At 42.5% G+C, this 27,196-nt stretch overlaps 1 protein-coding gene and 1 pseudogene across 1 annotated transcript; both read right to left on the bottom strand.

The window, feature by feature from the left end:
- Positions 1 to 2,894: 2,894 nt before the first annotated feature.
- ANAPC7 (anaphase promoting complex subunit 7) lies at positions 2,895 to 26,196 on the bottom strand. Its single transcript, XM_007448722.1, is given in 12 exon segments — positions 2,895 to 4,319; positions 6,000 to 6,150; positions 6,805 to 7,029; positions 9,434 to 9,630; positions 10,486 to 10,603; positions 12,668 to 12,810; positions 13,236 to 13,389; positions 13,698 to 13,809; positions 18,383 to 18,502; positions 21,673 to 21,859; positions 26,004 to 26,124; positions 26,127 to 26,196. Coding segments are annotated over 12 exon segments (1,788 nt in total). The 3' UTR covers positions 2,895 to 4,129.
- On the bottom strand, positions 15,714 to 16,229 carry LOC103069052 (cold-inducible RNA-binding protein pseudogene; annotated as a pseudogene).
- Positions 26,197 to 27,196: the final 1,000 nt, after the last annotated feature.

Consider the following 27,196-nt stretch of genomic DNA (forward strand, 5'->3'; position numbering starts at 1 on the left):
AAGGCAAGGAAGAGCAGTGATACCGCTGGCAGGAATTTCTGTGTGTACAGCATGACCACCTTTCTCTCTTAATTTTAACCATGTGTACGCTTATATAACACCTATATATTACAAACACATGGGTTGACAGGGTTATCTGAATGGCAGAATTACAGGCCATTTCTTTAATTTTTTTTGATATATGTATGTTTTTAACCAGCTTAACCATTTTTAATCATCTTAACCATTTTTAAGTAGTTTGTTATGCAATCATCACCACCATCCATCTCCAGTTTTTTCAACATTCCAAACTTGTACTCATTAAACTCCCCATTCCCCCTCCTTCCAGGCCCTGGTAACCACCACTCTACTTTGTCTCTATGAATCTGACTCCTCTAGGGGTCTCATATAAGCAGGATCATTCTACTGTCCTTTAGTGACTGGCTTATTTCACTTAGCGTAATGTCCTTAAGGTTTACCCATGTTGTTAACGTGTGGCAGGATTTCCTTCCTTTTTAAGGTTGAATAATATTCCTTTGTATGGATATATTTTGTTTGTCCATTCATCCAACAATGGACATTTGGGTTATTTCCATTGTGAATAGTGTTGCTATGAACACAGGTGTGCAAGCATCTGAGACCCTGCTTCAATTCTTTTGGGTATATACCCAGAAGTGGAATTGCTGGTTCATATGGTAAATGTTTAAATTTTTGAAGAACTGCCAGACTGTTTTCCACAGCAGCTGTATTATTTTATCTTCCCACCAGCAATGCATGAGGGTACTTGCTTATTTTTAAACTGTTTTCTTCTAACGGCTGCTAAGGAGACTTACGTGATCTTCCGGCTTTTCCTGGTGTTGCTGGTACCATGTAGTTTGTGAAATAAGTAACATGTTCTGTGATGGCAACAACTGACATCTTGCACACACCCTGGCCCCAAATGGTGGAGGCCCAGGTGTAGCCAGGGCAGGTCACAGCGTCTAGACAATAAAAGCCTGCCCTCTGTGGCCCATGACTGGTACCCCCTTCCAATGCCCCAGGGCAGGGAAGCTCCTGGGGGAAGTGGAAAACCTTAGTAAGGTACTTACCTCAACAGGCCCTCCCAGTGCCAGGGATTCCTGGCAGGCCTGGTTATGGCTGCTGTCCCTGGACGCTGAAGTGAGGTTCTTGAGTCAGGCCTCACTGCCTGTTGTCAGCAGAGAGAATGCAGCTGTCAGTGCCCACGGCTTCGGGGTCAGCAAGCAGGCCTGGGCATGGGCTCAAGAGGCCTGGTCATGGGAGTTGCCCACCCATAGGCAACTACAGAGTGAGGCCCCCCGGGGCCCTCTAAGGTCAGGCCTGCAGCTTCTGGGGCCCTCAAACCCTTCTCCCAAGTTTCTCAATATTTGGACCAGGGAACACCTGCATCAGAATAGTAAATTGGGATGGGATTAAAGATGCAGACTCTTGGGCCCAGGGCCCAGACTTGGATTAAAATTTGGTGTCCAGCCTAGAGATCTGTATCACTGAGAAGCATAATCAAGTTTCAGAATTACAGATTCAGGCAAAAGCTGGCCTCATTCTCTGGGAAAGAATTCAGAGGCAGGAGTGTGGCCTCCAAACTAAGGCTGGCAAGGAGCACTCCTGACATAAGCTCTGTAGGGGTCACATCTGCCAGGTCCCTGGCACACAGCATGGGTTCAGAAGTGAAGGGTGAAGGGCCAAGGTGGAGGGCCTGGAACACCTTCCTTAGGACCCTGCCTCCCTGCTCAGCAGAGGGACCTCCAGGAGAGAAGAGCAAGAAGTCTTCAGAGTGATACCACCAGTCCCCAGTTCCCCAAGAAAGAACTGGGATCTCCATTACCCTTGTGATGGTGATGATGTTCCCAATGGGGACCATGCTGAACTCCTCACAGGATCATTCAGTCTTCAGTCCAGAGGAGGATGAGGGAGCCCAGAGCGTGGAGGCTAACCACCTGGCCCCTGACCCACAGCACTAACAGGTGAGCTGAGACTTTTAGAACCCAACCTAGTCTGATTCCAAACCTATGTTTCAAACAATCTGGAAGGAGCCAGGAGGAATGACAAGCATCAATTAAAACATCCCCATATTGGCTGTGAGAAAATCCAGACAGAAGGTACCTGTGGTGACTGCAGGCATGTGGAAGGGCATCCCTTATAAGGTTGCTTGGTCTCCTGCAAGTGGATCAGAGGGACAGCGACAGAGCTGGTCAGCCTGATTGTGCCCCTGCTTCCTGGGGCTCCTCACCCTCATGAGGTTTTCTGTTTATGAGAGCAAGTGACTGGCAGGGAAGCGCTTCAGCACCCTCCAACTCAAACTCCTCTGATTCTTTGATGTAAACTGAGAGTGTTTTCAATCCTATGTCAGGTGCTCTAAAAATATAGTTTCAGTTGTCACTTCAACCCAGCTGTCACCCCAACACTGCCAAGATGGAAATACTGGAGCTGCAGGTGTGAGGGGCCTGAGGAATCCAGTGCAGGGTGTTGCTGGGATGGACAGGCCAGACTGATCCAGGGGCTCCCAGCAGAGATGAAAGGGGAGGAACGTGAGGCTGCTGATGGAAGGTGGTGCACAGGTGTGGGTTCCAAGGCACAGATTGATCCTGAGAGAATCTCAGGGCTCGTGGTGATGAGCCTGACATGCAGAAACAAGGTCAGGAGGGTGTGGCTGGGCTTCCTCCCCAGAGGAGAGATTTCACCTTTTCTCCCAAAGCACTAACTGATCATGGATGCTCAGAGGCGAGCTGAGGAAGGACATGAGCCTGCATCCTGCAGCGAGCACAAATAAGCAGTGTCTTCTCTGGGCCACACATTCACCTGGCATGACTCCAACTGCCTGCTGGGCTCTTTAAAAACTGCTCCATCAAATGATGCTGCCCAAGCTTTGGTTCTCATACTGAAAGATACTTTAACAGTAACCTTCTGCCCACTTTAAATTGCAGTTACCAGATGTTCTAAGCTCCTAAACTACTGTACACTTCTATGTTTTTACACATTAAGACAGAACTTTCCATTTATGTCAAATTCCCATTTTGTACCACCTTTGGCTAATTTTATTTTGATGAGAATTTGGGGTTAGCTGCGACACCCCCCCACTACCTTCACCTCCAAAAGTATCACATATTAAACAAGGGGGAGAGGGTGGGTAGTCTCCCAGCACCCGAGCCCAGGGAATGAGCCCCCTGCTGACCCCACAATAGAATGCTGAAACCAGACACCGACCTCAGCGCCCCTGACAGAGACAGGCAGAATCAGTCTAAAATCTGGCCAAAGACTCTCCCCAGGAATTACCAATCAAAAATGAGAATGGATGAACCAGCTCAGTATTACCTGAGGTTCCCAATCCTCCCAGCTCCCAGCACTCTGGGAAAAAGGGAGTCTATTTATGGCAAATAATTCTAGAGCTGAATCAATGCACTGTAAATAAGAGACCAAAAAAAAGAATCTATAAAGGGCTCCCATTCTGACCAACCCAACATCATTACTGTACAAAAAACAGTTTTATTAATTACCCCAACTGTGCCTCTGTTCATGCTCTAGGTCACACTTGTTTCTCAGATTTGGCCCAGGCTCATAGGCAAGTTACCAGATTAGCAAATAGGAAAACTGTTCTGCAAAACAGCAACTGTCAGCTTAAGGCATTACTAACATTGCAGAAAAAAGCAAGGTTACTAGGGAAGTTTGGACAACCCGGGATAATGATTTCTGGGACAGGAAACCCTCTCTGAAAGGGCCAGTCCATGCTGCTGCTGGGAGATGACACTCTTGCTCTGGGGAACAGGTCGCTCCTTTAAACCCATCCACAACATCACAGACAAAACACTTTCTATTCCTCGAGCTTTCAGATTTAGAAGTTAGTTCTATAAAAAGCACTCTGTCCCAGAAGCCCCGACACGTCCACGGGCCTCTGAGTGCTCACTTGGTCCTCCCTGACTGGAGCAAAGGAGGATGGAGATATATGGAAGGTTGGTCAGGCTCAGTTTTTAAAAATGAAGTCACTACTAGAAATACGGAGCAAGGGGCAGAGACCCCTGCTGCAATCACATGCTGAATCATTGTCCTCCCAGAGAGCGGGCTCCTACAGGTTCCTTCAGTCCATGGAAGTGCTCAGAGCGTGGCAGGCCAGTGTGGCCACGGAGCTGTGCCTGCCTCACTGCATGCCGAACCACTGCTCCTGGTCAGCCCACTGGGCCGCCTCACTGTCGCTGCCCTCCAGGTCCCCTTCTTCCCCACTCCCTTCCATGTCGTCCACATCCTCCTCCTGAGTGGCATCCGTGGGACTCTCCTCCTTCTCCATCTTCTGCATCCCCTCTAGAGACTTCTGGTCATTGGGGTCCAAACTAGGGGACAACAAAACAAAGGAGAGGCCTGAATCTCTGCCTTGCTTCTTGCTGGCTGATGCGTCATCTCTCCCTGGCACAGCAGTGAAATGACCACCCAGTCACAGAGAAACTGCTAATGCCTGGCCTCTCCAAACAACTCCAGTTCCATAGGGAAGATCGAGGGAGTCCACCACTAGAAGTGAAAAAAAGGCATCTTGTCCTAAGTTTTAGAATTCTCAATTTGAGTTTTCTCCATTTATTTCTTAAACCTTTTCACACTTCATACCCCTAGCACTCTGCTAGAGGAAGATACTAGATAACACAAATGAAAAAGTAGCAAACAACCATTAACAGAAAAATTCAAATATAATTTAACAGTATTGGGTTTTTGAGTTACAAGTTTACAAAAAATACTTATTTTTCTGTGAGTAAAACTGTTCCATGTTCTTATGATATAATTAAACATATCAGCATTTCAGTAGTCAACCAAAATCATCATGCTTACCATGGAACAGATATGTCAACTCCTAGGTTAGACCCCAGGACCCAAAGCTACCCAACCTGGGCATTTGACTGTAGCAGCTAAGAGTACTGTGCATGCCAAAACCCTCAAAGTTCAGAGGGTCCAGAACATTTATTTACTTGGTTCCTAAGCAATCTCTCCTCTTGCCTTTGTGACCATCACTGAGGCCAGCCAGTGTCCAATCTCTAGCAAATCCCGCCTCTATATTTTATTTTCACATTTCCTTCTGGGTTTCCAAAAAGCAAATGAAACCCATGTTGGAATCCTGTTCCTACTTATATAACTGTAGATTGACTGTAACATCTCCTATTCTCTGAAACCTTCCATACAGCTCTCACCCACACGCAGCGCTCCCCACCCTCTGCAATCCCACCCTGCCTTCTAGAGACTGCATTGAAAGCACTTAGCACATGGTATCTATCAGTCTGCACGTCTGAGACTGAGAGCTCCCGGAATCACAGCATCCCCAGTGTTTACTGAGATGCCAGGCACATGAGTGGTGCTTAACTGCTGAACAAGTAAATGGATGTGATCAGACTCGATTAAAGACAGGCCTCCACCATAACTTTATAGACACACAGACGACCCTCAAAGAAATCACTTCTGTATTAAGCAGTAAGAATACCACTATTTATTTAGTATTTACTATATACCAGGCACAGTGCTAAGAGCTTTACACGGAATAATCATTTAATCCTCGTTTAATCATTTAATACCTAATAAGGTATAGACAAGGAAATCTGTTAGTAACTTGCCCAAGATAACAGGTGGTAAAGGTAGTATTCTTCAGAGCTTAAGTTCTTAACTACTACAAGGTAGAAACATGGGAAAGTACTTACAATACGTTGATTGAAAAAGCAGAATATAAAATATATACTACGTATAACCCTATAAAAATAGGTATATGTGTTGGCAAGGCCAGGAAGATGATCTACACAAATGAAAACAGATGTTATAGTGGTGTGGCTGGTTATGAGTGAAACAGTTCTTTAATGTTAATATCACTTAAGGAAAAGACTTTAGAAGTCATAAATTTACAAACAACTCTACCATTACTATTATTACTGTTTTCAACAATGGGCACAAAGTATGTGTGTTTCCAGACTCCTGTTACATTGTTCCCTGCTTCCTCTACCCCTCAATGACCTTCCCCCCATGGGAGGCTAAGTGCCTACCTTAGTGCTATACTATACTGGTCCATTGCTTCCTGATACTCATTGACAGCTACAAGGAAATCTCCTAGGATCCGATGCAGGACACAGTCACTCTGATTAGCTAGTGCGTTCCGCAGCAAAGCAATTCCATCTTCATATTTCTGTTCTCTGCCTGAAAAGAAAAAGACTCATTTTCCTACTTACACAACATTTCCAAATATATTCCCATCGCAAGTCATATACACAAAACCACAACAATGATCACAATCCAACATCTATTTATAGATGTCAAGAGAACAGTGGTGTGGCAGGAAGTGAGAACAAGCTCGTTTGAATTCTTATTCCATTAGGAACTCTGCAGTTTGAGTTCTGATTTTTAAAAACTTACGACCAAAGTTCATATAAAAAGCCAAAATGGATTTTATTTGCTAAACTACCCTAAACTCAGTTCATCATAAATCAGGACTTAAAAAACCAAGGCTAAAAGGGAAGTCATAAGAGAATCAAGATGGGTCAAAACAGTTCAAATTGGTTAAAACCGGTTATATTCGGCCCAAATTAGTTCAGGACAAAGTGAGCTGAATAGGTACTAACTATGTACACCTGGTTTGAGCCACTCCACAAAAGTCATTCACTGCCAATCCAAGCAGGTCTAAGCCAATTACATTTGGTTGTGCTAAATATAAACCAATTCACATGGGCTCAGACCTACTGCAAAAGCACACACCTGTTTGGTCATCTGTAACCAACTGGGACTAGGGAATCCAACTGAGATCAGGTTTTACACAATTAACTACGAACAGGGAAGTAAACAAGATACACTTACTAAGCAGTTCCGCTTTTTTCACCACAGCCTTAATGTAGTCCGGCCTTTGAGTCAGGGCTTTATCTAATAAAGTTTTGGCTTTCTCCTGTGTCACTGGGTCTTCAAGACAAACGGTGGCTAAAAGGGTAAGGGTCTGTGCATTTGCTCCTAGAGTTTTGTAAACATTGTTAGCCATTACCATTGCTTCACGAATACTGTTGGAGGCTAAGTAACATTCGATGAGACCTGAAAAAATATAACACAAAGTTCAGCCACATTACCATTCCAAGCCATGCTTCCATTCTGACAGCCTTCCAAATTACAAACCTTCAAAGTTTCAAACAAAGGGCAGGCCAAGGGAAAAGTCTGATGGTGAGATCAGACTGAAGGGTATGTTGATGGAACAGCTAAGAGGTGCTCTTCCCCAGAGCACTTGACGGATGTGGAAAAAGCCTGTAGCGCAAAGGCACCTTCAGTTAGTGAAGGAAACAAACGTGCACAAGTAATCCAAATCATGTAGGCAGCCCAGCTGCATGTCAGAGGAACAAATGTGACACTAACTAATGTGACATTAACTGATACTGTGAAAGATGAGGTTTCCAACAAAACCCAAGGTTTTGCTACCTCTTAACAAACTGTTAATTTCCAGCTGTGCTCAGTCACCTTTAGTCCTACATTTAAGGGGGAGGGCTCCTACAGTCCACAGCAAATGTCCAGCTCTAAAAACTAAAGGACCTAGGGAGCAACCTCAGGAGAAAGGAAGACCTTTTCATTTGAAACATAAACGTCATCTCAAGAAGCATTTGCTGAGGGTTTCCCTAAACTGGATGGAAAGGGCTTAATCAGATGGATCAAATACACTGAGATCGGCAGCTCCTGCCTCTTTCCATACCCACAGCAAGATGCTCCACAGCGACATTTCAAGTACAGTCAACTCTCAACTGTTCATGCCAAGAAATCAAAGAGAACAGAGGAGGCACTTTTTAGTCCAAAGCACTCATCAAAACAGAAAAACAGCTTAAACCCCAAACCCACACACTCCCTGGCAGATTTTCTCTGTATACTCCTCCACCCTAGTGGCATTTGTAACATATGTGCACATTCTACCACACACTATGGTTACTTAACCAGAAATTACCTAACTCTTAAGGGCAACGTGGTGGATTCAGAATATGGTGGTTGGTTGTAACTACCTACTGAATAGTTTTACTTTCCTGCTAAAGCCCCACTGGAAATTCAGAGGGAAATGTGAAGAATGCACTTCACTGATCCAGGACCCCCACCAGTAAAGAAAGCTTGGTTGGCGGCTGCAAGAACCACCAGAAGCCATAACCAAGTCACCCTGACCCAAATTTCCACATTGTGGCTTGAGTGAAGGCATCCCATAAAGCCAACTGGGGAACAACTCTAACTATCCTGTGTCCAACCACTCACTGTGGTAATGCAGTTAGCTGCATTCCTAGGCTCTTGTGAAATAGGCACACAGCAGACAGGAGTTAGCGTGATAAAAGCAGCTGGGAGGCTAGGGAAGCTGCAGTTTCAGGATCAAGAATTTAATCTGAAACCAAAAGCTTGGTTTGTTGCAGTTTCTTAAGAACAAATCCACAACAGGCATAGTTCTCTGGCTATCTAAGCAGATTTGTTCTTTACACCAACTTCCAAATTTTATTTCTCAAATTTGAACTCATCTTCCTGTTAAGAGCAAATCACTCCTAGGCTCCTGGGTTTATTTTTAAATTCTTATAAAAATATGCTTTGGAGGAACTGCATCTTGTAAGATCTATTTTAACGTCTCTGACTGAGTCACCAAATGCTGCTGAAGCTGGCATAGCTTTGAACTCCTAGGGGCAGTTCACACGAACTTAAAATAATACATAACAAAGTTTGACCCTGATCATGCCTACTCTAGAGGTCACAATGAACTGACCAGTTCCCACAACCAACACTGTCATATGGATACTGAGTTACCCTATGAGTAATATTTCTAGCCCAAGGTAAGACAACTGTAAAAAAAGAATAAAGACAGGGACTTCCCTGGTGGTCCAGTGGTTAAGACTCTACGCTCCCAATGCAGGCCCAAGTTCGATCCCTGGTCAGGGAACCAGATCCCACATATGCTGCAACTAAAGATCCTGCACCCGGCAACTAAGACCTGGCACAGCCAAATACATAAATAAATATTAAAAAAAAGGAAAAAAAAATAATAATAAAGACATACCAAGCAATCCAGCACAGAGAAACTCACATTAATGAGTGGGCCATGTTTGAGAAACAAAACATGACAAAAAAAACCAACCCAATTATACCCTAACCAAAAATCAGAAACAAAAAATGAAAAAAATGGATTTAAAGTATGGAGTGAAAAGTCCAGCCCTAAATGAATTTATAATGCCTAATGCAGTGGTTCCCAAATATGTCTGCACAATGGCATTACCTGTGATCTTAAAAAGGTACTGATGCCTATATCCCAACAGCAAATATTCTGACTTAAACAGTACTGGAATGACCAGCATCAGGATTTTTCAAAGTTCCCCCAGAGGACGCCAATGTACAACAAACTTTGGAAACTGCTGGCCCAACAAAACCTTCCATCTGAGTGCTGTCGCCACATCTACAGATCCACACCATTCATCTATATTTTTTATCTTACCTTCATAACAATCTAAGCGACAAGGTGCAAGACGTATAGCCTCCCGAAAGTGGATTATTGCTTCTTGGACTCTGCCCATGTTTCTAAGTGCTGCTCCCTTAAGTAGCAAAGCTTGAACACTATTACTGTTCAGTTGAATGGCCTTGGCTCCTAAATAGAGGGCTCGGGAGTAGCGTTTGCTATAGAAGCTATGACACCTGGAGGAAAAAACAACCAAAAGTTATCTGAGATAAGACCATAAAGAAACTTCTTCAAAAAGGAAAATCAGAGAAAAGGCCCTCTACGTGACCCTTCCTACAAACCCCTTACAACTTTAGCCTAAGATATTAGTGAAAAAACAGAACAACAAGAATCTACTGAATATTTATTTTTAACAGAGAAATCTTGATACGGAAGGGAAAAATTACAAAAAAGAACATGATGGGGACTTCCCTGGTGGTCCGGTGGTTAAGAATCAGCCTTCCAACGCAGGGGACATGGGTTCGATCCCTGGTTGGGGAACTAAGATCCCACATGCCACGGGACAACTAAGCCAGCACGCTCTAGAGCCCGCACACCACAACTACTGAGCCCACAGGCCGCAACTAGAGAAGCTCACACGCTGCAACAAAGAGCTCATGAGCTGCAACTAAGACCCGACACAGCCAAATAATAATAAAATTAAAAAAAAAAAAAAGAACCTGACGATCTGGGTATGTTATCATGTCAGAGACATTCAGAGACTTTGTAAAGCCAGGTTAATAACAGCAGCACAGTTCCTGGCCTGCTCACTGATGGCTGCCCGTGTGCAGGTGCAGTGCTGAGCATGATACATTCACTATCTCAGTAAACACCTACCCCATAAAGCAGGGGTACTGTCCTCATTTTCCAAATGAGAAAACAGACTCAGAGAAGTAAATGATGTATCCAAAGTCACAGGCAGACCATGATTTGAATCCAAGTCTGATTATCCCTTAAACCAGAGCTTTCAAATCTATATTCTATTGAGGAGGAACCACAATTTCCTAAAGAATCTACTAAAACTGGGGAGAAAAGGGAATGCATAAACATACCCAGAGACCACCCAGGGTTCTGCATGTTGATCAGAAATATTGAAAAGGCGGCAGCCAAGGTTCTCCACATCCTCCAGCCGCCCTTCTCGTGCCAGGAGGTAGCCATATACATCCATTCCTACAGAGGAAGAGGCTCATTAAATCAGCAGGGGTCTTTTCTGAAGGAGCTGTAACCTTCATCAGAGTCCACACTGAGGCCCCAGCTCTAGCAGTGTCTGAGCCCTCTCCACCATCATGAGCTCCTCCCACCAGCATTCCCAGTTTCCTACAGAATGACTATTAAAAAGACAAAACAGGGCTTCCCTGGTGGCACAGTGGTTGAGAGTCCGCCTGCCGATGCAGGGGACACGGGTTCATGCCCTGGTCCGGGAAGATCCCACATGCCACGGAGCGGCTGGGCCCATGAGCCATGGCCGCTGAGCCCATGCGTCTGGAGCCTGTGCTCCGCAACGGGAGAGGCCACAACAGTGAGAGGCCCGCGTACCGCAAAAAAAAAAAAAGACAAAACACATCCAAAAGTTACAAAAAAAAAAAAAAGACAAAGAGTAGAAGGACCTACCTCACAATTTGAAAGCCTGTTATTTTCAGGAACTATTTGTCCCTATATCCTGTGGTGTGATAATACAGCTATCCTAACACATAACCAGAAAAGGCCCAAAAAAGGCATCAAATTAAGTTCTCTCTTCCAACAGGTCTAGACACAGTCAGGAGTACACACTTAATATGACGGTCTCAGAAAAAGTTAGCCTATTCTAGAAAAAGCACCTAGTTCCTTCTGGAGTCTAGTTCATTTAAGATCATGCCCCAGCCCTACCCCTCACCGCCCCCCTTATTTTCGCTCATGTTCTATTAAAAAAAAGCCCCAAGCTCTCTGTCACCCATCTCTTACCACCATTCCCCTCCATTCCTTAATATTCCTTCAGATTCCAAAGAAAATGCCTCTCAAACCAAGATTACTGCAGCTCTCCCTGCTGGCCCCTGGACTCGGGTCTGAGCTTCTAACTCCAAGATGCTGACTCCTGCCAGGCTACTACATCTAAAACAGCATTTTCATCATGGGCACAGGCAATGTGAAGAAGAGGAATAACAATGGGCAGGAGGGGACCTTGGGCAAACAAATTCATCTTTCTGGATCTGTTTCCCCATCTACATGCTTGTGAAGTTCCCCTCCCTGCTCTGTCGACTCTACAAAACTGGGATTTCTGTGGTGGCACAGTGGTTAAGAATCCACCTGCCAATGCAGGGGACACAGGTTCAAGCCCTGGTCTGGGAAGATCCCACATGCCATGGAGCAACTAAGCCCATGTTCCACAACTACTGAGCCTGTGTGCCACAACTACTGAAGCCTGCGTGCCTAGAGCCCGTGCTCCACAAAGAGAAGCCACCGCAATGAGAAGCCTGTGCACCACACGAAGAGTAGCCCCTGCTCGCCACAACTAGAGAAAGCCTGTGAACAGCAACGAAGACCCAATGCGACCAAAAATAAATTTATTAAAAGAAAAAAAAAGAGTCTACAAAACTGTTTATTGTCACAAGGCCATGTTTTTCTGATGACCTTTTTGGGGCCTTTACAAGCAGACTTCAGCCTATCTACCCAACCTTATTTCCTACTATTCCTGCGCACGTTACCCTTCACTCACTGCCACTCACCCAACAGCCATCCTTTGGAAGTCCCTGTGGCTTACCTCCTTCAGCAGCAATCTTCTTTTAAATCAGTGATTCTTTTGTTGTTCACTTCTAATTACTTCCTTTAACCACCTGACCACTTTCTTAGTATCTGTTCACTTACTCCTTTTTAACTATATTTAAGGACACAGTAAAGCTAAATTCCCTAAAAGGATATACGGTTCTGGGGATGCCATCCAAATTCTCAGTCAGGTACATCATAAATCTGTAAATCATAAGGAAGGGCTATGATCCCTCCCCAAAGAAAGAAAGCCAAATAATGATCTGTGGGGAGATAGCACTTGAATTCAAGCAAAAACAACTGCTCAAAATGGAATTACCCAAGTGTCAGAGACATTGTCAAGGCCTAAAAAAAAAAAAGGTAAAAGCCTACTCTAATCAATTTTATAAAATTTTTTTTACAAAAAACTATATCAGAAGATCATGCTACATCTTCTCCCTATCTTCTGATTTGCCCCTCTACAGCCACCTCCATCCTGCCCCAAGAATTACTTACCTTTTATCAGATAAGGATCCAACATCTGTGCCTGTTCAAACTTGAGGACAGAGTTTTTATTGTCTCCAGCTCTGAAGTACAGATCTGCTAAGCTTCCCAGTAGGTCCACGTTATCTCTCAATAAGGACTTTTTCTCTAGTGAACTTTAAGATATTAAACATTGAACCTTACAAACTATTGTAAATCCTCTTAGTTGTTGAATCTGGGTGATGGGTATATGGGCACTATTTTCTTTTATGTATGTACAAGATTTTTCACAAGGAAAGACTAAAAAAAAAAGTGTAACTAGATTTTCTTATTCTGAGCTTTTAACTTAAAGTTATACAAGACTGGATAGTAAATACACAGAATAGAGCAGAAATCTCTCTCATTACCTAGAAACTTTCTGGTTGCAGTTTTTCAGAGGATTACATCTGGGACCATTCAGTACATTAACAGACTAACAGCCTAGGGACAATTGGCTGTAATACCAACAGATAAGCATCCATTTTTCTGTTTTGCTAATTTATATACATAAAACCCCCATATAAGGGCCCCAAGAATACTGAATTAACTTTGTGGCTCTCACCAGATGGTATTGATTGCTCTTGAGTTGTCACCAATGTGCACAAAAGCATACGCTTTGATCCACACAGAAAGCCAATCTAAGTTAGGCAAGGTCTGGATCACGTTCATCGTCATTGATGCCACCTCTGCACCTTTTACAGAAAGGGACAGCAAACCTAATCCAACAGAAAGCAGGAGAAAGAAGGTGAGGCATAGCATCCTTCTTCTACAATGTAAAAAGCAATAGGCTACCCTTTCCCTAGGTTATAAGGCAACCCTTTCCCTATTCTAAGCAAGATGGATATGACAGAACAATTACAGTATTTCTTGATCAGTGAAAGAATGCACAGCAATAGTAACCTATTGACTCACTCTCTGGAGGTGAGGCATGGGCAACGTTAAAAAAAATGAAGTTATTCTAATGTACAGCCAAGACTATCTTAGAGAGTAAACACTCCATGAAAACAGGGAGAATGACCTGCACCTAGAATGGCATCAAGGGCTAATGGGCACTGCCTCAGCACTTCCTTATAGCTGGTGACTGAAGGTCGCTCCTGACCAGCCTTCTTGTACAGGTTTGCCAGCATCATGTTTATCTGTAATGAAAAGAAAGGACAATAAGGTGTATGTATTTAAAAACAAAATCTCACCATCAATAAGTCCTGATTTTTATTATCAGCTATTCTACTTTTTACTGGAAAATCTACCCAAAGCTGTGTGGAAATAAAGCCCAACCCCATTCTTCAAACCAAAGAGGAAATTACTACTTTGCTTTTCCTATGTCCTCCCATTTCCCCCCAATTCCTCTCACTTACCCAGCCAAAAGGTCCAAAAATATCTAGACCAAAGATGCTGCCTCTGGAAATGCAAGTAACCTTCATTTGAGAAATGTTACAGAATTCTAATTACCTTGATTTTTAAGACAGAAGATGAACTACCCTAAAAATGCTTGTTTACATATTTTATTTTTTAAGTTTATATATTCTAAATGCAATTAATATCACAGCATGAGAAAGTGAGGAATTCTTAACACAGCTAATTAAAAAAGATCAGATGAATTTTCCCCAAAAAGGAAATGACAGATACATAATAGAACACTTCACTTCTCTGACAATTGGTCTAGCAGCTAGACTCTAGCCTTTCTAATGCTTAAAGCTTTGACCCACAGGTACTGTCTGATTGATCAAAGTAATGCTACAAAAATCAAACTCTAACTGACCTCTAGGGGCAATGATGATCCTGAGATCAACTACACTATTTAAATCTAGTGAATGCATTTTTAGCACAATTCAAATATGTAACTCAGAAAAGCTCTAGTTAAAAGAAAAAGAAAAAGAAAAAGAAAAACACCCTTCCTAAAAATGCAACAGGGAAAATCTGAGAATACCTAAAAGTTCCAAAGAATATAGAAGTTACAGGGAAGGGATAAATATTCTTAATAGTACAAAGACAAAAACACAATTTTCCAATTTAAAATTAATAGATATTAAATAGAACACATTGTTTGCCAGATCATTACCCTAAGGAAGCAGTCAACATGAGGGCACAAAAGAAAAAAAAAGCCAATCCCCAATCTCCTCAGTTATCTGTAGCTTGGTATGCCAGACACTTACTAAGAATTACTGTGAAGATGAAGAACATCAACATCTGTTCCAATTATGAACTCATAGTATATAAAAATCTAGTATGCCATTAATCCATACTGAATCAAACAATGAAACAATGGATACTAGAAAAAACATTTTTTTTTTTTCATTCAGATGGTCTTTTAATCGGCTTCATGAAGCCAAAGAAAACTGCATATAAGAATTCCTTCACCCCTTCAGATACAACATTGACGGGACATGCGTACGTCTTCCGGCAAAAAAGGACAATATAGATACACATTTTCAAGAACCTCTCGGGGATGTCTGCAAATCTACTGTGGGTCCCACAGGACAGGTGGACGCCCGGGCCAGGGCAGCCCAGGTGCTCTGCTGCCACCTGCACGGTTCTACCACGCTACACTCAGAAACAGGACACCGAGTTGGAAAAAAGCTACAACTTGCTCAGCTTCGGACAAAGAGCAGATTCAGAGTCCGTTCAATCTCAAAGAGAAGTGACTTGGGGCACCCAACTTCACGGGGCCGACCCCAATGAAAAGAAAAAGAAAAAAAGCAACACAACCAAAAACAAAAAACAAAACTCTCACAACCCCTGGTGATTTTCTAAAAAAAAACCTCTTGGCTCACGGTAAAATGGTAAAAGTAAAACTAGAAGAGCTCTTCAAAACGTTTTTAAGACTCTTAAAAATGGACAGCGCTTCCTTAAAAAGCAAAGTGTGGTAACAAGGCCATCTGGGGGCCAGAAGCAGTCAGCTGTGTTTGACAAGATCAGAACCAGTAAGACTACAAAAGTGGGTACAAGGAGTTGTGATCACTACACATTAACGATTCAGCGGAGCTCCCAAAATCTTTAAATATACGGCCACTGGAAGGACGATCTCGAGCAGGAAGGATTCTTACTCGTTGTGTGTAGCATAACTGTCGCAGCTGTCTCTGTAGGACCCGCCCGAGCTCCGGTTACCGCAGCTGCCACCCTGACTCCGGCTGCTGTAGTAGTCTCTGGAGCTTCCACAGCCCCCACTCCTGGACTTGAACCGGCTCCCCCTGTAGCCGCGGTCCCCTCCTCCTCTGGAGAACCCATGGCCCCGGCCTCGGCCCCCGCGGAAGTCCTGGCCCCCGGCAGAGCCAACTCGGTACCCGCGGGATCGGTTACCAGATAACTTGCCAGCCTGGTCGACCCAGATCTGCCGCCCATCCACAGACTTCCCGTTCATGGCCATCATGGCGTCCTTGGCATCGTCAATGTTCTCAAAGGTGACAAACCCAAAGCCCCTCAATCGCTGGGTCTCCCTGTCTTTCACAACCACCACTTGTGAGATCTGTCCATATTTTGAGAAGACCTGCTCCAGTGACTGCTCGTTGGTGTCAAAACTCAGCCCTCCGAAGAAAAGCTTGCCTTCATGTGATGCCATGGCGGCCACTGAGTCGGGCAGGTCCCTGGCACAGGCGGGAAGATGGCACGGCACAACGGCCCGAGCCCCTAACGCGCAAAGTGACTCAAAACTATTTTTTATTTGGCCTCAGATTTTCCATTTTAGGCTATGTTGAAATGCAAAAAAAGGTACTTAAAGGAAAACACCAGTACTGGTGTCAATACTTGAAAAAAAATAAAAGAATTAAATTTAATATCCTTTCTTGACTGCTTATTATTAGCAAACTACAACGGACGGACCATCTGTCTCAACAAATATTAAAATTCCCTTTAAACTACCTGACACTTTGAAAGAGTGAGTTTTGAGTACTACCTAGTAGGAAAGTCAATTCTTTTTAAAACAGATCCTTACTTGGGGGCATCATTAAAGCCACATTATACCAGTTATAAACACAAGCAGTCATCGTGTTCTAAAAACTGAGTGAGAAATTGTTTGTTGGTATGTTTCTCTTAAAAGTTGAAGATTTTCCAAGATATAATAATTTCACACTGGAATTTTCCTTTAAAACTGTGAAAGAATGTGTGGCGGTGTTTACCATACATTAACAGACATTCATTTTGACTCACTTCCTTGTCCTTTACACAGACTGAGAAGCCAGTTAACTCCCTAACGGACAAGAAAGAAAAACTAAATATTCTAGGTTTATGTGTGAGGCACACATCTTTGCTTGCTCCTGGCTACAACAGCTCTACAGAATGAAGAATGAAAGATATGTACTCCTAACATATGTGGACTCCTCTGGTCTCTCCTGAAATGATGGCTGTAAATACCAAAGTGCTGGATACAAAGCTCAGCTTCTTTGCCATTACTCATTTAAAAAAAATGCCCCTGAACTCCCTCAAGTCATCAAGGAAGAAATTATGGTACATTTCCAATAAGATAAGGAATAAGTACCATGCAAAGTTTATAATCAAAACAGCATTTTCCAAAACAAGACACTCTTTACATATACAAAAAAATTATTCTTGGAGTAACACTTTCATAGCATACCAGAACATAATTTAGTATACAGCGCCCAGCTTATTATGAGACAAGTTAATCCATAATATACTTACAAATGTTTTTAATAACAGCTATCACCATAAAATATACTGAGGAAATAGCTTACTTTTGAAAATTCAGAAAATATTAAATAAATCCTCAACATGAGGAGATGCTTCAACATGTTCTCATAAAGTTTGATTATTTACTTTTAAAACTCAGTAACACCTGGGTGAAAAAACACTAACTAAAAACACCAGGTCCCTACTGGTTATGATTCCTTTTCTTTTAAGGGCAGGAAGATGTACATAGACATCATACCTATAAAATTCCTTATTGTTAAGCACACACTGCACAGAACAGTTTTTCAATGAAATGAGGACGGTAGGTGACATGAGAGTATGAAGAATATTAAATATTGATGTGAATTTACTAAGAGCTAAGATTTTCATTGTTTTTCTAAACTGGACTTCAAAAAAGCCTGTAATCAGAGATGCCAAATATAATACTCCTTATAGAATAGTACTTTTAAAAAGTATTCTCACATACATGAACTTAACTTATACCAGAGAAAGTATCATTATCCTCAGTAAGGAAAAAAAAAGTAAAGCCAGATTTTTAACTTGTGCCAAGTTCACACGGCACACAGCTTTAATGCCCTAAACTCAGACAAGACACCGGAACTTTTGACTTCAGTTGAAGGTGTTCTATACATTATAATATGTTGACAAATCAAACACAAATACTATCCTACACACAAATAAGTACAAAAGGATCTTGTAGTCTTAATTCTGAAAATGAAAGGAATACACATTATCAAATGGGTATACCTATAGAATGCAAAAAATGAGGTTCTAAAAAGTATTATTTCTACCTGGAAGTATATTGCAAATCCTATTTCCTACAATAAGAAACACTAAAAAATAAACACATGTAATATTATTCTCCAGCTACCACTTTCATTAGCTGAATTTTCAGGGTCTCATAAGAAAGTCACTCCTCCATCTCTCTAAACAGGGAGAACAGGGGAACAAAGTGGGAATTAGAGACAAGGATAAAATGTTCAGATGGAGTCCCTGAAAACATGGCAGAAGAGGGTTGGAAGGACTGGGGAAGAGAAAAATATGTAACAAGTTGTTAATTCAACTTACTTTGGGAGTTCTTTGTCTTGAAGGGATCCCATCAAGAATAGCAATGGCATCTTTATCTTGTTTTAGCATTGTATAACATTCAGCCATTTTGTACTTTACTTCAATTTCAGATGGAAGACACTTAAGAGGAAATGAAAACATCTCTTCAAAATATTACTTCAACAGTATAGCAGTTCTTCAAATCATTGAACATAAGTACCATATGACCCAGCAATTCTGCTTGTATGTATACAGCCAAGAGAACTGAAAACATGTCCACACAAAACCTGCATACAAATGTTCATAGCAGCATTAATAATAGATAAAAAGTGGAAACAGGGCTTCCCTGGTGGCACAGTGGTTAAGAATCCACCTGTTAATGCTGGGGACATGGGTTCGAGCCCTGGACCAGAAGATTCCACATGCTGCAGAGCAACTAAGCACGTGCGCCACAACTACTGAGCCTGCACTCTAAAGTCCACGAGCCACAAGTACTGAGCCCATGCACCTAGATCCCAGGCTCTGCAAGAAGAGAAGCCACCGCAACAAGAAGCCCACGCACCGCAACGAAGAGTAGCCCCCGCTCATCGCAACTAGAGAAAGCCCACGTGCGGCAACGAAGACCCAACGCAGCCAAATAAAAATTAATTATTTTAAAAAGTGGAAGCAACCCAAATGCCCATCAACTAATGAATAGTTAAAATATGGCATATCCACACAATGGAATATTATTCTGCAATAAAAAGGAATAAAGAACTGATTCTTTATTCCATGCTATAACATGGATCACCCTTGAAACCATTATGCTAAGTAAAGGAAGCCAGCCACAAAAGGCCACATATTGCACAATTCCATTCATATAAAATGTCCAGAATAAGTAAACCCACAGAGGCAGAAAGGTTAGTGATTCCCAGGGGCTGGGGAGATAAAGGGCACAAGGTTTCTCTAGGTTGATGAAAATATTCTGGAATTAAGACAGTACTGATGGTTGTAAAATTCTGTGAATACACTAAAACCCACTGAATTATGAATTTCATGTTGTGAATTGTATGTCAATTTTTTAAAAGACTCTTTAAAGATTAAATGTATTTAATTCACATGGAAGGTTCAGCATGGTGCTAAGCATACAGAGCGCTCAAAAACAGTTAACTACTGGCCTTCCCTGGTGGCGCGGTGGTTAAGAATCTGCCTGCCAATGCAGGGGACACGGGTTCGAGCCCTGGTCCGGGAAGATCCCACATACCATGGAGCAACTAAGCCCGCGAGCCACAACTACTGAAGCCCGCGTGCCTAGAGCCCGTGTTCTGCAAAGAGAAGCCATCACAATGAGAAGCCTGCTCACCGTAACAAAGAGTAGCCCCCACTCACCGCAACTAGAGAAAGCCTACGCACAGCAACTACTACCCAACAAAGCCATAAATAAATAAATTTTAAAAAAGGAGTTAACTACTTCTATGAATGATCCTGTGTGGATAATACACATGACTTCCATTCAGTGTCAGAAAACAGAATTCCTGGCAATCAGCTCTTTAATAACAAAAACAAAGGTCCTGGGCTTCCCTGGTGCCCCAGTGGTTAAGAATCCGCCTGCCAATGCAAGGGACACGGATTCGAACCCTGATCCGGGAAGATCCCACATGCCGTGGAGCAACTAAGCCCATGCGCCACAACTACTGAGCCTTTGCTCTGGAGCCCGCGAGCCACAACTTCTGAGGCCTGTGCACCTGGAGCCTGAGGAGAAGCCCGCGCACCGCAACGAAGAGTAGCCCCTGCTCACTGCAACTAGAGAAAGCCCGCGTGCAGCAACGAAGACCCAACGCTGCCAAAAATAAATAAAAATTAAAAAATAAAATAAAATAAAAAGCTTCGTTTTAAAAAAAAACAAAGGTTCTACATAAAAAGAAAGAAAACAAGAGGAAGATGTACAGGCTTTAAAAAAAGCAATAATATTACTTTGTATCTTTTTTTAATGTGGAAAAATACAGAACACAACTAATAATTTCACTTCCAGTTCATTCTACTGACATTCCTTTTAAATATAAGTTGCATGTATACTTTAAATTTAAAGACAGAATCAAACTGAAAAGTCAAAGTTCCCCTCTCCCTAAAGCTTCCCATTAAATGTAGTTCCTTCACGCACACAGAAAATTTTTCATGTATATTAACCATATATATTTTAGGCATACATCAAGATATACTTATATAACTATAAACTATCCCCTTTACGGAATTCCCTGGCGGTTCAGTGGTTAGAACGTGTTTTCACTGCCCAGGGCCAGGGAGGGCCTGGGTTCAATCCCTGGTCCCGCAAGCCGTGCGGTGTGGCCAAAAAATAAAAATAAAATAAACAAACTATCCCCTTTAAACAAAAAGAGTAGTGAACACACTGCTTCAAACCTTATTTTCTTTACTAATATACACAGAGTTTTCAACATCAGCACATACACCTCTATATTTCATTTCTTCAATATTTCCATCATATTCCATCCTAGGGCTATATTATAATTTAGCTAGATCCTACTGATAAACACTTTTGCTTCCAGTTTCTTACCATTATAAACAATACTACAATAAGCAGCCTTAGTTATATACCCTTGTAAACCTTTTGTGAATCTACTATTAGGATTAATTTCTAGCAATGGGATGACTGTCGAATGGTGAAATTATAATTTTTTACCCTTCATTTATTTAACTAATTATCAAGCAACCAAAACTAGTAGGAATTCATAAGATTATTTTATATAAATTTCCCCAGGTACTCACTATCCTAAAAACTGAGTTACAGTTTAAGAGTGTACTTTCATTAAAATTATTAAAAACACTTTAGATTTTGAGTTCTGTTTGTATAAAAGGGAGGAACAGGGACTTCCCTGGCGGTCCAGTGGTTAAGACTCCGCGCTTCTAACACAGGGGGCGCAGGTTCAATCCCTGGTTGGGAAACTAAGATCCTACGTGCCATGTGGTGCGGCCAATAAATAAATAAATAATACAATAAAAGGAAGGAACAATGAATGGCTTTGGTTAGAGCCTAGATAATTCTATTTAATTTTTAAACTAATTAATTTAAAATTTAATTCTATTTTTAGATTCATCCATGGAGTGAACTTTGCTTCTAGCCCTTAGTGCTTGGTTGGATGCATTCTTGCATCTAAGTGGTTTTTCATCTTTGTTTCTCCAGTCAGCTCCCCTTTAAAATTACTTTTTATTTTACTTCTACATCTAATCAGCAGTCTTTCAAATTCCTTCAGCGTCTCTTGCTCTCAAAACAACCCAACCAACCAAAAACACATCACACATCTATCTCCAATTACCTGACTTTGTGGAGTGGATGCAGAATTTCCAGTTGAAGGTCTCACTTTTGAAGTTTTACTTAAGGCTTTCTTCTGCTGTAAAGCCATAGTATACTTACTCACAGCATTCCGATATTCCTTATCGTGAAAGAGAGAATCTGCATGATACACCAAAAGCTGGTACTTCTGAGATGGGGAGAATAACTCACTAGAAAACAAAGAAAGTATACCCCCTACATGGGTTGTTTTGAAATGTTAGAAAGAACGCTCTCCTTAGTGTCTACATAAGCCTAATACACCTTGTGTTGACAGTTTACAAAAAAGTAAATTTACCTTAAGTGCTACTCCCCCAAAAAAGAGGCAAGTCATACTTCATGTCAATATGGTCAACACATGTAGAAAATTGCCTTAAATTGTTCTCTTTATTATAAAAACAATGATACAGCTAAATCAAATTCAGTAATACAGAGATACACAAAGAGAAATGTAATACAGTTGACCCTTGAACAAACCAGGTTTGAATTACAAGGGTCCACCTATATGTATAGATTTTTTTCAATAGCACACACTACAGTACTACACCACTCTTGGTTGAATCCGTGTATGCAGAACTGCAGATATGGAGGAAATGCATATATAAAGGGCCAACTATAACTTATACGTGGATTTTTGACTGTGGGGAGGGTTGGCACCCCCTCCCCTCCCCTGAAAGTTGTTCAAGGGTCAACTGTGTATCTTTTCCTCCCCTTCTTTAACCCAAGCCCTCTTAATTGAAGAGTCTGATATATATCCATACTCTCATATTAACATCAATTTTTAGGGTAATACAGACAAAAGAAAGCAATCATGACTTAACTATTACTAAATATTACCAAAGAAGGGTTAAAGAACCTGGAAAAGAGAAACTCACCACTCTGAATCATTTTTAGCTAAGTGCTAAACAAAAAGAGGTTTGGAGGGTACTTAAAAATCTTCAAATACTGAAGAAAATGGGAATACTAAAATACCGAAGTATGGGAATAGACTAGGATAAACCAGTGGGACAGAGTGGAACAGAATGAGAGAGGATTAGTCTTATTTGATGAAAGGCTTTTTTTTTTTTTACATACAGAAGTAAACTTCACTAACAAGAATTTTTACTTCCTTGAGTCTCAGGGGTTTAAGGACAGCGTAACGGAACCAATACATTTCAGAACCTTTTCTTTAACCTTGAATATTGCTCACAAGTGTTATAAGTGCCTAGGACTGGCCACCAATCTGAATGGGAAACTCGTATTTTTAATCTCCAATCCCATCCTTCCCCCAGTTAGAGTTTACATTTTTTCACTGACAGGGAAAACCTACAGCCACTTAAAATGAAAGAACAGTCAGAGTCAAAAAACTCTGGAGACGGTTAACTGCTCAGCAAATGAAGGATACTCAAGAATAGGTACCACAGATTGTAGCTGCCAGGGGCTGGGGCAAGTGGAATTGGTGAGTGACTACTAATACATTTGGGGTTTCTTTTGGAGGTAATGCAAAGGCTTTGGAACAGACAGTGGTGACAGTTGTACAACTCTGTGAACGTACTTAAAACCACAGAAATGGGGGCTTCCCTGGTGGTGCAGTGGTTGAGAGTCCGCCTGCTGATGCAGGAGACACGGGTTCATGCCCCGGTCCGGGAAGATCCCACATGCCGTGGAGCGGCTAGGCCCGTGAGCCATGGCCGCTGAGCCTGCGCTCTGCAATGGGAGAGGCCACAACAGTGAGAGGCCCACGTACCGCAAAAACAAAACAAAACAAAAAACACAGAAATGTATTCTTTAAAAGGGTGAATCTGATGGTATGTAAATTTTATCTTAGTAAAAAAATAATTTTAAAAAAAGGATAGGTAGGCTAAACACTGGATATAAAGTTACAAAGGAAAGTCAAGGACTGAAAGGTACAGTCCAGATAACTGAGATCTCTTCCAACTCTGAGATTCTATATATTTAGTGAGAAATAAGATGTGAAAGAAAATAGTTGATTTGATAGAAATACTACACTCAGAGAAAGGACTCAGATGTTTATATTTTGTAACATACATGCCTACTTATGCATGCATAGGTTATCTCTGAAATGATACATGAAAAACTGTTAAGTTGTTGCCTCTGGAGAAGGGAAATAGTGGAGTGAGGTTCAAGACTCAGGGGCAGACACTTATCTGCATACCCCTTCAGTACTGTTTGATTTTTTTTTTATGGTGTGTATTGGCAATTAAGAAATATTAAAATATAAATGATAAAGGTCAGAATTTAAACACCTCCTGAAGCTAGGAAGGAAACTGCCAGTTTAGCCTAATATAAAGAACGGGCCAAGTCTAATCAAAGGACCAAACTCCTTCTAACTATCCTGTAACATCTTCAAGAACCAAGAATAATGCCTAACTGGTGCATAAATTCCCAATGGTAGACACTGTATGCTTTGACAAATCACTCAGAACCAGGTGAAAGGCTCCAGAATAAACAAAGAAGGCCGACAGAGACCAGGGCTCCTCACTGTCAACACTAAGTGGATGCTGGTAAAATGATGGGTCTCCCGTAGTGAGGTCCAAAAGCACTAATGGAAATGAAATAGGTAGCAACAGCTGCAACGCCCTTAAGTGGCCCAGACAGCTTCCAGAGCAGGCCAAATGCAAATGGGTCCACCCTGAGTAGAAGATTACAATGCCATTTAGACGCAGTAGACTGTGGTGGGTCAGAATGGAGACTTTAGAGTCAGAAGGACCAAAATCCAGACATTGCGGCTCTTCCACTTACTAGATGTGTGCACTTGAACACAGTATTTCACCTTCCTGAGGTTGCATGTATTTCCTTAGCACCTTCAATAAACGTTTGAGTGCGTACTGCACACAGGCACTGCGCTGATTTCATTAGGTGTTAAGTGATGAAGAACACAGATCTTAAAAGTTCCCATCACAGGAAAAACGTTTTTCTGTAACTATGTGAGGTGACAGGTGTTAGCCAAACTTACTATGATGATCATTTCACAATACAGACAAATATCGAATCATTATGTTGTACACCTGAGACTAGTATGTCAATTATATCTTGGTTAAAAAAAAAGTTATATAGAATATAAAACAGGGCAAAGGGATAGAATGGTGAGGGTAAGGGACAATTCTGGTGGCCAGACAAGAGTTCTCTAGGAGGGAGACTGTCATACAGAGTGAAGTAAGTCAGAAAGAGAAAAATATCGTATATTAACGCATATATGTGGAACCCAGAAAAATGGTACAGATGAGCCGGTTTGCAGGGCAGAAAGTGAGACACAGAAGTAGAGAACAAACGTATGGACGCCAAGGGGGGAAAGTGACGGGGTGTAGGATGAACTGGGAGATTGGGATTGACATATATACACCAATATGTATAATATAGATAACTAATAAGAATCTGCTGTATAAAAAAATAAAATTAAATTTAAAAAAAAAGAGTTCTCTAGGAGGGATATCTGAGCTGAAACCTAATTGAGGAGGCAGCTCTGAGGCGAGGACTCTAAGCAGAACAGCAAATGCAAAACCCCTGAGTTGAGAACGAGCTTGGTGTGTTCAAGTAACAGAAAGAATAGCCAGGGAAGCTGGAGCACAGACAGAGAGAGAGATGTTTGGCCTTGTAGGCCGTGGGAAGGAATTTTAATTTAACCAAAAGGGAGAAATTTAAGCACAGGGCCGACATGCACTCAAGGCTGGAAATAGCCCTGTGCTTCATCCGCAATAAGACTCCATAAGCGGCAGCTCTGGAAACGAGAAAAGGACAATGCGAGTCCTTCAAAAGGTGCCACTCTCACCCATCAAGGAAGTCTCCCGTTTTCAGGTGTTTGCAGGGACGAGAAAGTAAATAAACCCTACTGACACACTCCGGGAAAAAATCAATCTCAAATGCAGGACAAGGGTCTAAAACCAGGGGATTGGGCTTCTTTGAGCCTCAGCGAGCGAGAAAACGTTCTTCGAGAAGGAGCTGGAAAAGGATGAGTCAGCCCAGCGACGTGACAGTCGCTATGCCGGGCGACAAGTTCCTTAGGAAAACCTCTGCTCCCAACTTTCGGGAAACCCTAGCCAGGGTGGTCTCCAGAGCCTCCGCCTTCCGTTTCTCGAAGCAGCCGCTCGCCGCATCCCCCGCAGGGAGCGCATCCCAGCGCCCGGCACAACGCGGGGACCCAGAGAACTCAACTTCGTTCCTAAGTCGGCTCCGCCCGACGAGGCCCTCGCTGACCTCGGACCCTCAGCTGGGGCCCGCAGACGCTCCTTCCCGCCAATCCCCAGGTCCCCTCAGCCCCCGTTCCCAAACCGGCGCCGCTTTCTCCTCAGCCCCAGGCCGCTCCCCGCCTCAACTCACGGGTTGTTATTACTCATTGTAAGTAACAAGCTGCTGAGGAGCCGCACGTTGGAGTGCAGCCCCGCTGCCGCCATGTCTCGCAAGTGGTCTATCACATTCATTCTGCCCAGCAAGGCCGCCGCGGCACCAGCACAAAGAGAAGGTTGAAGCTCCTTCGGGAAGACTCCAAGATGGCCGCCTCGCCAGGGTCCATAGGGTCTACACGCGGCACCGCCCCCAGGATAATAGGCAGCTACCGAAATGCCTGAGAAAAACGAAAACAAAAACAAAATCCTCAGTTCCTTCCCCTCCAAGCCCCCTGTGAAGTGGTACGATTTGGTTTGGGGTGTGGGGGGGTTGTTTTTAGCAAAAGTTACATCATCATTCTAAGCTGCAAACTTTATGGGGGGCTTACAATGCGCTGGGGACAAAAGGCAAGTCAGGACGAATGCATGCCCAATTGAACTGAGTCTGAGAGGACTCTCAGAAATTAATAAAAATGTATTGATATTTATCATAAATAAAAGTTAATATACTAGTAGGATGCGGGGGGAAAAAAATCCCCAACAGATGGAATTAGATATTTTAATCAGGCGCCAGGGGCAGTCCTAACTGCTTTTAGTCTCGCACGCGCGCGAAGACTGAAAGCGCCACGCCCCCTCCCCTCAGGTGTTGCGTGTACCTTTGGGAGTCCAGCTTCACTCTTCGGGTGCAAAAGGACGTATTTTTACCATGGGAAATTACTCACTAGCTCAGAGTGAATAAAGACTAGGTTGAGTTTTAGCCGTCCTAATATGAGTGTAGTGTTATCTTGTGATTTTTATTTGCCATTCCCTAATGACGTATGAAATTGAGCATCTTCTCATACGCCTATTTGCCATCTGGGTATCTTCTTTGGTGAGGTATCTGTGCAGTTCTTTTGTCCATTTTTTAGTCCGGGTGTTCGTGTTTTTTCGGGTTTTTTTTTTTTTTTTTCTTTCTTTTTGCCCGCAGGGCGCGGCTTGTGGGATTTTAGTTCCCCGACCAGGGATCGAACCTGGGCACTCCGCAATGAGAGCGCGGAGTCCTAACCATTGGATGGCCAGGGAATTCCCAGGGTGTTCGTGTTCTTATTGTTCAATTTTAAGCGTTCTTTGTGTATTTCGGATAGCAGTCCTTTATCAGATTTTATCAGAGAATATTTTGCAAATATTTGCTCCAAGTCTGTGGCTTGT

Source organism: Lipotes vexillifer, unplaced genomic scaffold, assembly GCF_000442215.2.
Source record: "Lipotes vexillifer unplaced genomic scaffold, Lipotes_vexillifer_v1.1 scaffold21, whole genome shotgun sequence".
In the NCBI taxonomy this organism is placed as follows: Eukaryota; Metazoa; Chordata; class Mammalia; order Artiodactyla; family Lipotidae; genus Lipotes; species Lipotes vexillifer.